Source organism: Bombyx mori, chromosome 23 (assembly GCF_030269925.1).
Source record: "Bombyx mori chromosome 23, ASM3026992v2".
Taxonomy (NCBI): domain Eukaryota; kingdom Metazoa; phylum Arthropoda; class Insecta; order Lepidoptera; family Bombycidae; genus Bombyx; species Bombyx mori.
The window spans coordinates 8,992,049-9,006,195 of NC_085129.1; the positions used below are offsets into that span (position 1 = coordinate 8,992,049).

Genomic DNA, 14,147 nt, shown 5'->3' on the forward strand with positions numbered 1-14,147 from the left:
TAATAATTATGTTGTCACACTAGCTAGGAAAAAGCGCTCCATTAAATATAAACTAAATCTTCATATGCACTATATAAATTTGTTACCCTTTTGATAGCATGTTGGTCAAATTTTTCACTATGCGGAGAAAAGACAAAACATCCTGTCTCAATTCCCACCAAAAGTTCAAAAATCTCGAAACATAACTCCCGTACAAAACTACTTCTTCAAAATACGTATAACGTTTCCGTTTACATGAGTTCTTAACACTCTTGTTTTCGAATGATTGGATTTAATAAAAAAATAGACGCATAAACTAAAAAATTCAAAAAAATTAAGGTAAATAAGAACTACTGAGGTAGCAACTTTTTTCTAAATGGAACATTAGTTAATAAACAGTGACAAGTGCGCTCGTATCTGTATTGGAAACTCGTTCTTTTTTTTATTTCTAAAGTTTTGTTTTTTTATTGATATCTGTTTATGAATCTCATAGCAGTACGTTACATATAATAATATGTACATTGTATGGTGTTTGTAACGGTCATTGTTACGTTTGAAACTTGGTATGTTTGCCAAGGTTTTGTACATGCCCTTTTTGTCCTCACGGATTTAATACGGTTGTATTACGATATTCTTTTTGTTCGTTCAGTAACATCTTTAAGCGACAAATACCACATTTTCTGAAAATGATTGTCATAGAAAAAATAATGCATTCGGTAATTGGTGAACATAATAAAACCAGTACAAAAAACAGTACATAATAAAACCATGTACGAGGTGAAAAAAATCACGCAGATTCCTTTGGCTAACATGAAGAATATAGTGAACTCGCTTCATCGCCCGCTAATTCTTATTTCCTCATTAGATGGCCGGTTGCCGAGCTGCGGTTGCGCTGCGCCCATTCAGCAGGTTCCCCTTTCGTCCCTCGCCTCCCTGCCATTAAACCCCACTCGTCCATTCAAATCCGTTGAGCGAAATTGTCTGGAGTGCACTCAGCCACTGCCGAGTGTTTTGATTTATTGACCATTTATTGGACACTTAACGGTAGTTGGATCTCAGAAATTCAAAAAAAAAACAACAACAACAGTGTACATATGCTTATAATCAGGATATGCCACGACGTCATAATAGAGATGATGTTGTTAAGCCATTTATGTTCGCAGCCAGGAATGTCGTAACTCATATTTGCGCTATTAACAAAGTTTCTACTATGTTGTTCTCTTTGATTTATACATTTGCTCATCGCTTACACGCTTGAATTAGATAACAATATAAAAGTAAAAAAATTATATTTTCAGTCATTTTTAAAGCATTGCCTTATATTTTTCTTAATGGATTTATTATTCAAATAAGCGTAGTGCCATCGAGTTCACGTTCACGATTCTGTTTGTCTTTTGACTGATAAAGACCATCAGTAATACTGATCAGTACAGAAGAGCCCTCGAGCGGGCGGGAAACACTTCGGCCCCAATTCGCCTCAGCATTATCCAATTGCCAGAATCAAGTAGTTGGCGTGGGCCAAAGCGTGACCTGTTTATGTATTTAAATTTCCAAACGTTTTAGTTAATGTTTACATGTAAGATTTTATATCTTAAATAGCAAAGTATTTTAAGATATTTTAATTGACGTACGCTACGAAACAGTTTGCTGTTTGAAAAAAAAACCATAATGCTCGTAAATAAAATACGGTTTCGCGTCACAAACAAAAAGTTCTAACGTTTTACTGGTTTTTTTTTAAATTATTGATAAACAGATAGCAAGTTACACATCATCAGCGAGTGATTGCCTCGTGGGCTAAACTTACAAATAATTTGTGAAATATACTGGGGCTTATTATCGGCGGGTTTATCTCAGGTCAGTAACGCAGGAACTATGAAAACCCAACGTCGTGTTGTTTCTTTGGCGCCTATTTACAAATCGGTCGCACTGATATGAAATGATAATTGCGATAATTTAAGATTTTTAATTAAATTAAAAATTACGATCTATTTTTTTATTTCATCTTACTGCGCGATAAACACATATAATTATTTTTCTTAATTCAAATTATGATTGCGCAGAGTTCTAAATTCTCGGAGGAGTCGGAGGATGAGTAGTTTGAGAACTGATAAAAACAACAAATCTATGCTTTTAGCCAATCAGATTGATTGTTTTCCGTTTATGCTAGTAACTTGTTCCTGATATTACTTCGGATACTGTCCCGTCACTCTCTGTGTAATTGTGGAGTTAATAGGTAAGGATTTATTGTATTATTATTAACTTCAGCAACAAGGGATACCTAAATGTAGAAAAATGTTCGAAAAATTCATAACCTTATGTATGTGTATAGTTTTTAAAACAACACTGTGTTTTCATATCCATTAGATCAAGTATTTTTTTATTTAATAAATCAACGGACAAATAGATATCCAAAACGGAATAAATCCATTATTTAGAGTAAAAACCGCACGGTGTTGCAAGGTTTTTTTTTAATTAATTTAATTTAGAGACGCGATTTGTAATGTAATTCAAATTTTGTAATCCTCTTATCGTAAAGGCTTTGCTGGTGTCAAAGCGTATTGTGGGAGCGCACAGCTATGCACAACAACCCTGTCTGTTTCTTTCGCGCAGCAATCATTCCTTTCGGTTTGAATTCGTCGAGCGCGACGAAGAGTTAAAGGTGCAACCCACATACACAGCCTACCGAGTTACACACCAGATCTCCTCAGTGGTTCGCGATTTCGATCCAGTGCTAGATTCAGCGTAGCACTGCTCTAGCTAGAGTAGATGTTAGCTGAGGCTCTCAGGCTGAACAGCGTGCGTTCGCCTACACACCTAGTGTGTACTCGCCTACACACCTACCACCTTGTTTTTTCGAGCTAGGGTCCAAACCTCCTACGAGGTCCCCGTGCCTAGGAGGGTATATGGGACTCGACGATCTGCAGATGTTGAGAGCAGACCGCGGGCCCAAGGATATTTTTAGGGCCCTACCGCACTAAAGGACTACCCTGCACTCTTACACCCGACGCCTGATATACTTAGTGAAGCTAGAAGCCTCCCGGTTAGAACCCCGTGAGCTCACCTACACTTCAAAGAGAAGCTGAAATAGCATCTCAAGGCTATCAGCACACGCTTCAAAGCTTCAAATCATGCTTCAAAGTGAGATTCGGCATTCACATACTGATGTCTTGGAGCTTAGGTAATCACTTAAGGGCCTAATGAACTGCTTTAAGAGAATGTTGATGAATGAGAAACAAACTCATATGCTTGGTGGTATTTGTTCGTGCATGTGTTTATTAAACCTTTTACAAACTGTTGATTTACTATGTTTATGTAATTATATATTTATTGTGTTTATATTTCTTCGTTATTTAATAATGTGCTTAAAGGTTCGATCTATTTTGGTAAATCACTTTTCAATATTTTTGAAATATACCGCCGCAATGCTTTTGCCGTATCATTTTCAGAATTTCTCTAGATGAGAACGGTTGTATGGAAGAGATCGTTTATGACAATAAGACCACCTATTGTAAATATTGTACTTGTTGAGTGACTTTAAGTATTAATTATGTCTTGGCGTGCATTAAAGTATACTCTATCTCTCTCTTTCTCTCTGAACTCTCCGATACATTTGAGTAGCAATAAACAAAAGCTTAAATATTAAACAATATTCACTATTGGACGGTAAGATATACAAAATAACATGACAGCTTAAAAATAACTAAATCTAACCAAATTCCTTTAGTGAATAGTGAAATTCAATTAACGTTAAAACTTCAATATATAAAAATCAAAAAACAATGTACAAGTTAATGACACGGTCTATAATTTTTAAATATAGTTCATTAACAAGTACATAGCCAGTGAGTGCTTTCATATTATTATTAGAGTAGTCGTCCGGCGTGCGCATGCGCTCTCAATTGAACTTCCGAGACCGTTTCCGAAATCGGTCCGACAAATAACTGACGCGACGATTTAATGACTCTAAAGGGACTAGTTATTGTTTTGTTATTATTACGGCACGAGACAGGAAATCAGCTAATTAGACGGTAATTTACCCAGTGGTTTTATTAGCTTTCGTAATTATTATTTTTTGTTTAGTTTGAGTTCTTTATCAAAAGGGAAACTGTTTGTTTATAGCCTTCGCCTATTGAAAGCATTTTGTGTTCGTTATTAAAAAAGTGGCTCAAAGAAAAAAAAATGCCCTTTTGACATACGGCCCTCTGAGCTCATGGACATCAGCATGCTACGAGCACAGCCAAGCCACTGCCTACTGCTGAGTATTCTCCGTAAGCCTCGTTTGAAGAGATGTCCTAGCGCGGGTGAAACTCCGTAGAACATAATACCGTAGAATAAAAACACCGTAGAGGGGTGCTCATTACAAAGTCGGATGGTTCGTAGCAGAAAAGATCCCTGGAACACACTGTGGCTGAATGCAGTGGTTCTAGGTATGAATGTAGCTTACTCCGATGGTAGGCGGTGCGATGCTAAATACGAGATTATGGGTTTATCACAAACAATTACTTCCTCCAAACGCCAACTTGCCTTTGCCCTCCAAATGACTCCGATACTGGACATTGTTCAAAATGTCGACCCCAAGTATCCCAATACTCATGGAAGGTTGCAGAGATACTCTCTGAAATTACGACACCATGACAAAAGGGTCCTTCTTCGTAGTGAAAGCGCAAGCCTATGTCTTCAACGTATTAGCCTCACGCGGAGACTCGCCACAAAGGGTTCTCAACTTTAAACAAAAGTTTTGATCATCTCTCCTGCACCATCGGAGCAGTCTATGACGACTGTGATGCTCTGCCCACCCAAAAAGCAAATGATCCATTTACAAGGACACTCGGGGATCCCGTTACCTGGTAAGTTCGACAAAAGTGATCGTTGCCAGACCCGGTCAAAGGTGCGCGTTATATTAAAGATTCCAGCGAGAGCTTGGCCCTTGCGTAATGATCAGAATAGAATGCTATTCTTGGTATACCTATATTAGCGTAATTGTACGCATATCATTAAACGATCGTACGGTTCGAATTGTAGGGTTAGAAAGGAAGCCGTCATCTACACAAGTCAAGTTAATAGATAGACTTTGTCTTTTTTTTTTTTTTTTTCCTTCCTGTGCTGATAGCCTTGAGAGGCTATTTCAGCTTCACCCTAACGTTTGTAGGTGAGCTCGCGGGGCTCAACCGGAGAGTTGCTAACACTGACCCTAGCAAGAGCAGTGCTTCGCAGAATCTACCACCGGATCGGAAACGCGACCCACTGAGAAGATCCGGCGAGAAACTCAGTGGGCTGTGTCTATGGGTTAGTTCGCTCGTCGAGCCCTTCGTCGCAGGCGACGGGTTCGACGAGGACGGTGACCGGTGCTTGTGGTGCCTAAGAGCACCGTTAATGGATCAGGAGGATCCGTAATGACGTGCTGCTTTGACTTCGTTTCGTCTGTGTTATATAACAGTCGCACCGTGAGCCATGAACTCACGCTAATTTCGAATAAAAAAGACATCACGCCAACACACAACACCTTTCAAAAACTCGCCAAGTGCGGTTTAACTTTAAATAGGGTAAATTGTCCGGTAATTGCCCACTCCAAATCCGGAAAATAGCAGTTTGTTTTAAATTTTTCTATTATTGTTTTTAATGCTATAGGTGACAAGCTCATCTACTTAGTTTGAAGTTGTTATCGATGTTCTTAGATTACGTTAATGTCGCAACCCGTCGGTAGACATGACTTCGAAGTCGTAGTTGCGTTACATTATAACTGCTATTTCACTATTAACTTTTCAGAATTTTCCAGCTCAAATTAGAAAGAAGAGCGTTACTTTCATTTCAGATCCTCCCGATCCATTTTCGGTACTTTTAGGTACTTTAAGCACCGGACACTGTTCTCGTGGGATTCGGTCGACGTGCAGCTTAATCCACAGACACAACCCACTGAGTTTCTCATTGAATCTTCTCAGTGGGTCGCGATTCCGATCCGGTGGTTTTTCGGCGATTAACTGCTCTTTTTAGGACAATGTTAGCAAATTCTTTAAGGCTGAGTCCTGTGAACTCGCGCACCAACCAAAAAAAAGCTAGAAAAGCCCCCTCAAGGCTACTGGCAGATAGGTAAGGAAAAATATAGAACGTAATTTAGCACGATTACGAACATTCTAAGTTGAGTTCATCTGTATTTAAAAAATCTTCCATATGTACAAATGAAGGTAATAAGGTCCCTCTAGACTTTAATAAATTTAATATAAACATACTTACGTCACGAAATTTGAAGAGATATATTCTTTAACCATTTGACTTAGGAAACCTAAAAACTATGATTACTATCAAATACTACAAAATAAATCATGGACATTCAAAAAAGCTATCTAAATTTTCTTTTAATTACTTGTTGAAATTTGATTTTGAAATAGAATTGAATTTGAAACCCTAGTGTGTAAAAAAAAATTCTTGTTAATAAATTGTATCATTGAATTATTTACTATAAGTTTGTCTGTGTAAATGATTTGACTTAACTGTCAAAATTTTTAAATTGAACATCGAGGGCGGGAAGGCTGGGCGTGGTGTTGTGACAGCCATAGCGGAAGGAACATATTAACAAAGGAATCCGTCCCTACAACGGAATGTTTAAATCGACTATGACATTGTACCGATAGTATCTTTTAAAATTTAATCAAACTACAACAACGAAACGAATGGAAAACACCGCAAAAAATAAGCACCCACAATTATAGAGCAACGGAAAATGGAAATGAATTTATAATTAGGCACACATTCCCTATCTGATTAATTTGGTTTTATTCTGCAATTCGCGTTGTATCTGTTGATGAGAACGCGTAATCATCTGTTGTGAGCTCGGGGCACGACCTGCAATTATACAACTGAAACAAAAGCCACGGATTCGAGAACTGTGCTTAATTGTTGGACGCAGACCCGAGTTTGCTGCCAACGAGAATTTTTGTGACTCAGAGGGAGTGAGATCAGTGAACTAAGAACAAAATTTCATTTGTAAAATCCATAAATCCTGTCTTTTTAATTATTGTTTTTTTATTTAGTCGAGTAAATGAGTTCACGACCTACTTTACGTTAAGTAGTTATCGGAGCCAAATATCATAGCGATAATGCCAATACCCATCTTGAGATTTATGGTCGAAATCTCAATTGTATTATTTAACTGTTTCTAAGGAAATATGAAGTAAGACACTCGTCCTCCACTGAATCAAAATTGGGGTTAGCTTGATAAATTATGAGTGAATTTAAAAGTGCCAACGTAATGCAGTCTTAGGGTGCGTTCTCAAGTTCGAGCACCTGCTTCCGTTGGGAATCTCAACTGTCCGTAAAGGACGCAGCTCGACCATGAAAATCCGTTACGAAATACGTATCGCTATTTTACCATACCATAATAAGATAGTTGGGTCGCTTGGTCACATTAAATGTAGGATATCTACTATTTGATTGTATTTTTTTGTATATCTGTATTTAGTTATATTTTAACGAAATCCAGCAGTCATGTGATTTTTTTCATCTCATACAGGATTAATGCTCAAAAGTCAGTTAACATATCGTTAAATAGGTGTTATAAAAACAGACACATTTTTCAGGTTTTTCTTAAAACATGATGTTTATATTTATTTGATAATATTAATAAGTAACATCTAATGCGTGCTCCACTTTCAAAAAGGAGCATCTGCGATTTGTAAACACATAAAAAGCATAATAGTTAATTTGAGTGTTATTCATCTAGATAGTTAAAGACAAAGGATTTAAATTGTATTACTATAATGTTCATTTACTCGTCGAGCCCTTCGTCGCAAGCGACGGGATCGACGCGAACGATGACCGGTGCTTGAGGTACCTAAAAGCACCGTTAGTGGATCGGGAGGATCCGAGATGACGTGTTTTGGGCGACGTCGACTGTTTATCATTTGGTCCGCAGGATCGGCTATGTAGCTACCGGTCCTAGAGCTCAAATACCTACATACCTATATACAGCCACATAAATACCAGAGTATGTGTAAAAGTGTGTATATACATTTAAACGTGTACGTGTAAAAAATTTGCTCAAATTCTCAGTTTCTCGGTTTTTTTGTTCACATAGGTGAGTAGATTCTACGTACATAAAAATTCAATTTGGCTTATACATATACGTAATAAAAGTTCACTGTTATAAGTGCGAATACAATTTGCGGCTTTATGCAAATTATGGTTATGTAAGCGTTAGCAAGACAAACAGATTTATTTTATCATATATAAAAACTAAAATAAACAATATTAACTCTCTGGTCTATAAACTAGCATTTGATTTGTAGATCGGTTGGTACCTATTTCTTCATAGTGAATGCTCAAACTCTAATCTTTCAATGCAAATCCGTCTGAAAGTTCTCTTTCCACATCCTTTTCCATTAGTCCACCATATAGAGAAAAGGTTCCATTTCATTTTTAGCTCCGGGTATTAACATCTGTTGGATGGTATATCGCATTACTGCCAGATATACGTTTTGTCGCTAATCAGCCGGCCATTCTGATGTTAAAAACTACACCACAATTAACAGTAATGAAAATAAAATTAGATGCTAATCAACTAATGCTTACCCAACAAAAAATGTAAAGTAAACCGTGAATACTAAATTGGATTAGAGCCCGCACCATTTGACGCTAATTGACGGACTTGTGTTTTCTAATATATGCTGTTGTACATTAGTAGACCATAGTAATTGATCCGATTCATACGTTACTTGTGAAATACCCGGAAGAAAAAAGGCTCTAAGCGTTAGTTACATGCCTTGTGTAAATACGCGATCTGGTGATTATAGCCATAGACATACCAGACCTTTAGGAAATCTTTCTTGAAGTTGGAACTATAGCAATATACTACAACAACACAGATCAATGTTAATCTAGTAAGCGCGTACTAGTTAGTCGTTTTAAGAAGTTTTTTTTTATTGCCTTTGTAGGCAGACTTGCATACGGCCCGCCTGATGGTAAGTGGTTACCGTCGCAGATAGACGTCAGCAATGCCAGGGGCACATCCAAGTCACTGCCTAATCATTAATAATTACTCATTTATACTTATTATGCAATCCGTGATCTAAGACGAAGACGATGGTGGGTGTTCTAAAGCTCTAACTTTACGTTTTTTTTTTAATGCTTAGATGAGTGGACGAGCTCACAGCCCACCTGGTGTTAAGTGGTTACTGGAGCCCATGGAAATCTACAACGTAAATGCGCCACCCACCTTGAGATATAAGTTCTAAGATCTCAGTATAGTTACAACGGCTGCCCCACCCTTCAAACCGAAACGCATTACTGCTTCACGGCAGAAATAGGCAGGCGGTGGTAACCACCTCCGCGGACTCACAAGAGGTCCTATCACCAGTAATTACGCAAATTATAATATTGCGGGTTTGATTTTTATTATATAATGTACGTATTTCATTAGAAAAATTGGTAGCCGCCTGCGTCTACGGTTTTTAAATGAATTATGCATTATGACGAACTACAACAACAGAACTTTTTCTTACAGTGTAAAATTGGATGCAGTCTTTGGCGTGGAGGCTTAGAAAAATCTTGCCAGAATGTTTGCGTGAGTTGCTTTATTTTTTTTACGTGCGTAGACCGCTTCATATATTGCACACTGATTAATTTTTAACTGACTTCAATATAGGTTGTCAATTCGACTGTTTTTATGTGAACCTCTGAACCTCGAAATTATTTGCTTGGTCGAATGATTTCGATTATTCTTTTTTATTTGAAAGCTGATGCCTCTCATTTGATCCCAGATAGGTATATTGTTGAAATTGGTTTTCTTTTTTTTTTAAATATTGTATGATTTCATTAATTTATTTATTTCAGAATGTTACTTCTGAAACAGTATTCTCTCGAGAGCTTTACTGTGTTATGGGATGCAACGAAGCTCTCAACACGTATTTTCAACAATTGCGAGGTATTTCGTCGTAAATTTAATTATAAAATATAATGTTATAACATGAACGTATAATTAATTGTGTATTTTTTTTAAAGATTTATATGGGACTCCTCATCCACCAGCTTTGGTGGCGGACAGCTTAACCGCTACATCGTTGTCATTAGTTTGGGAATCACGATGGGATTCGGAACTTGGAAATATAACGTACTTAGTGCAATGGCGATACGAAGAATTGCCGGGAACGTGGCAATATTTTTCGAATACCAGTCATTCGGATAAAACTATAATAACTGTCGACAATCTTAGACCGTACACCAAATATAGAGTAAGTTTCGATTGATTTTAACCAACTTGTGTTATAATATACTTCATATCATCATATATAAATACTAGCGGACCCGGCAAACGTTGTTTTGCCTAGGAAATTTCTAGTGTAGAAAAAAAAACTTAATGTAAGTGTGTAAGGATGTGGTAAAAGTGTGAAAGAGGCATGTAGCGCTGTAAACAATGAGGGAATATAAAAATAACAAAACCTCATTAAACCGCATAATGCCTGATTATAACAAAAAAAATGCCCAAAAAATAAAAAAATAATTGTTAGGGGTGGACAACACTTATCACTAAGGGGTATGAAAAATAGATAGTAGCCGATTCTCAGACCTACTGAACGTGCATATAAAATTTCATAAAAATCGGTCAAACTGTTTCAGAGGAGTATGGTAACTAACATTGTAACACGAGAATTTTATATATTTTACTGGTGGTAGGACCTCTTGTGCGTCCGCACGGTTAAGTACCACCGCCCCGCCTATTTCTGCCGTGAAGCAGTAATGCATTTCGGTCTGAAGGGTAGGGCAGCCGTTGTAACTATACTGAGATCTTAGAACCTATATCTCAAGGTGGGTGGCGCATTTAAGTTTTAGATCTCTATGGGCTCCAGTAACCACTTAACACCAGGTGGGCTGTGAGCTCGTCCACCCAATTAAGCTATAAAAAAAATGCTCTTTTCGTTTCTAGTTTCGAATTGCAATATTCCTGTCTGGACACGTTGGTGCAGGTGAACCTTTATACTCTGCTCCGTCAGTAGTGATATCTACTTTAGAGAGTGGGAAACCAAGCTCAGCCCCAAAAGCTCTAAGAGCTGCAGCTCCAGACCCAAGCCGAGTGGCAATTTCCTGGGAGCCGGGACCATTTCCCAACGGACCACTGATTTCTTACGTTTTGAGGCTTACTGATACGGAACCCAGTACGACTGACGCGTTAGAGGTAAATAACCTTTTGCTGTTGTAGCCTTATATTGGATCATATATTTTTGCATCATACACTAATATTTAATTACAATTTTATTACAGGACATGCCAGCATCGAACAACACTCTCTTCTACATGTTCCAGAACTTGGCTCCAGCTCGTGAATACGAGGTTTCGGTAGCTATGAGGAACGCTGTCGGCGAAGGTCCAAGAGCTTTTGTTAGAATTTCTACCCCACCTCTTCCAACATGTAAGATAAAAACAAATTTGTTAGTCTGATAGCATTTTTATTAAGGCATAGTTATTTGAGTGATGTTTATTTTTAGCTGTTCCCAGTCAACAACTTATTTTGATTCTTGGTGGCGAGCATAATATACTAGCAGCTCCCGCCAACGATATGCTATCTGACCCCGTAGAGTTGTACAGTACAGAACATGTTATCACAGGTAATATTGTTTTAAAAAAATATTTTTAATAGATAATTTCGTTGAGCTGATATTCAGCAGCTATCGAAACCTATAGATATCACAATGTGAACGTTGAAAGCTAAGGTCAAAGCCTCAATTATATTGGAATAACAACAAGATTACACTTCGAATCGAAATTCATAATTGTTTTGCAGCCTAGATAAGCTAGAATACGATACCCACTGTACAGCTCAACACACTCTACCACTAGTGAGATCATAATAGAAATGGAAAAACGAAAAAATACATTACACACATTCATCGATTTTAATACAAAGACCTCTATGCTATTTGCGACCCTAAACGACTCACTAATTGTTACAAATCGGTCGACTCCCTCACTATTAACAACTTAAGTTGCACCTAAAGACCACCAAAATCGAACAACTCACTATGAAACACTCAGAGGGAACCAAAGCTATGTTTGAGTACACATAACGCCGAGTTAGCTACATATCGACTATAATAATTAAATAAATAATGCTTATTAGAAACGTAAAGAATAAAATTGTAATAGATTATTTCTTTCAGGTGTTGGAATCGATATCTCTAGCGACTCCTTATTTGTATCAGTATTGGACGGTTTTGTTTACAAAGGCTCTTTATCTAAAAAAAGTGTCCCAGAGCCTATTCTTTTTTCAAAAAATATTGTAATGAAACCTTTAGATTTATCGGTGGATTGGTTGAATCGTCACTTGTACGTACTTGGAGAATCGTTGTATACTAAAGAGGAGTCATCAAATGTTAGCTCACTGACCACTTGGGAAATAATACGTTGTGACTTCGACGGAAACAATCCGGTTGTGGCCTTGACCGGATTCAATTCACGACCAATACATTTTGAAGTCGATGCCTATAACGGGTCAGTTTGAATTAAATTCTAATTTCAGAATAGCAATGAACGATCATGTAAATGAATAATACGAAAATTGTTTTAGGTATTTGTTTTGGGCCATGAGAGGTGTAGAACGTGGTGGATTATATCGATTAGACTTGGCTAGTATTTCTAACGGAGTACTACATTCTTCGGAAATGATAGTTCGAGACCCACATCTAGGAGCCTTTACTGTGGACCATGCCGACTTTAGAATATTAGTAGCACATCTCAAAAGGAACACTGTCCTGGCAGTATCTCTAGATGGGTATGAATATAGATTTTATAACAATCTTGTAAGTTACTAGCTGTACCTGTCCGCTTCGCTGAGCATTTAAAATTTACATTATTATTTCTCACCCCCACAAAGATTTTCATCGTTAACGCCCCCGCAACTGGCGAAGGGAGTCCAACACTCATATAAATAATAGCCTATCCATTAAATGTATTTTCTACATGGATACCAAGTTTCAAGTCAATCGGATACATGGTTGAGTAGTTATAACGGAACATCCGTAAAAACCACTGCAGATTTATATATTAGTATAGATTCTTGAGCTCTTGAACAAAAGTATCGTTTTTCAGACGCGAAGTAACGGACTTTCGAAGCAATACCATAACACCAATGTTTCAATCAACGAGATCGATCGCGTACGCAGGTGGTCTATTTTACTGGACAAATGGCAAGGAAATGCTGACCGAGGAACATCACGCAAAAAGTGACAGCTATTTCCACAATGAGTACCCTCTAGCGTACAATACAAAAATTATCCAGACTACCCAAGTGCTGGTTGCTCTGAGGAGCTGTCAGCCTATACCGGTTCCAGTAAATCCACCACTCGGAGTGCAGGCGGTGATGGGTATTAATCGTGCAAAGATTTCTTGGTCGTCTCCGCATTTATTGGGTCACCAGGGAAGCGGAGCATGGCAGCAATGGACTTATCATTTACAACTGAAAAACAAACGGGACGGAGACATCATAGACATGTTCGTATCGTTGTTCGTAGTTGTGTAATAGATATATAGTTATGATTGTATTTAAATTAAATTCTTAACAATGTGCTCTCTTAAATCTATCTATACACAATCTGTTCCTATATTTATGGTGATTGTGTGTAATAACCGGAAAATACGGAAAACGTATATTATCGCGGACCGGATACCAAAACCCACAAATATAATGACTGAGTGCCACCATTCATCATGAGACATCAGATCGAAGTATCAATTACTTTAAAAAAATGGCGCTAGCCATCTTAGCTTAGAACATGCTCTACAATCAGTACTTATTACTGATATGAATAATAAATTACTGATATAATCTAACAACACCAAGTATGAATAAAAATATGTTTTACAGAAAAAATACTGCTGAATCGATTCATATTGTGGAGAATCTGAAGCAAGACGCTGAATACGTCATCAGAGTAGCCGCAGTTACAGTCTCTGGTTCAGGTATAGATACGTTCTCAATGTCCTCCAATTGATCATTGGAATGCGTGCTTAAAACATAACATCTTTATAGGACCATGGTCTTCAGAATTTATTGGTAAAACATTACCCTCTTCACCGAGTACCCTTCACAGCACATTACTTTGGTCAGGACCAGATGGATTATCAAAAGCTGATTTATCTGGAGAAAATATAGTGACCTTAATCCATAGGTGAGAATCGTTTTG

General features: G+C 37.6%; 1 protein-coding gene across 2 annotated transcripts in view; it reads left to right on the forward strand.

Annotated features, from left to right (window-relative positions):
- The window catches only part of LOC101746593 (proto-oncogene tyrosine-protein kinase ROS), a 49,185-nt gene that overhangs the window by 14,342 nt on the left and 20,696 nt on the right, over positions 1–14,147 (forward strand). For both annotated transcript variants that reach the window (XM_012695907.4, XM_012695908.4), the window contains exons 3-13: positions 9,476–9,535; positions 9,805–9,895; positions 9,973–10,202; positions 10,895–11,143; positions 11,230–11,377; positions 11,454–11,573; positions 12,126–12,456; positions 12,533–12,736; positions 13,054–13,455; positions 13,829–13,923; positions 13,994–14,132. In XM_012695907.4, the coding sequence (XP_012551361.2) occupies positions 9,476–9,535; positions 9,805–9,895; positions 9,973–10,202; positions 10,895–11,143; positions 11,230–11,377; positions 11,454–11,573; positions 12,126–12,456; positions 12,533–12,736; positions 13,054–13,455; positions 13,829–13,923; positions 13,994–14,132 (2,069 nt within the window). The remainder of the gene's footprint in view (positions 1–9,475; positions 9,536–9,804; positions 9,896–9,972; positions 10,203–10,894; positions 11,144–11,229; positions 11,378–11,453; positions 11,574–12,125; positions 12,457–12,532; positions 12,737–13,053; positions 13,456–13,828; positions 13,924–13,993; positions 14,133–14,147) is intronic.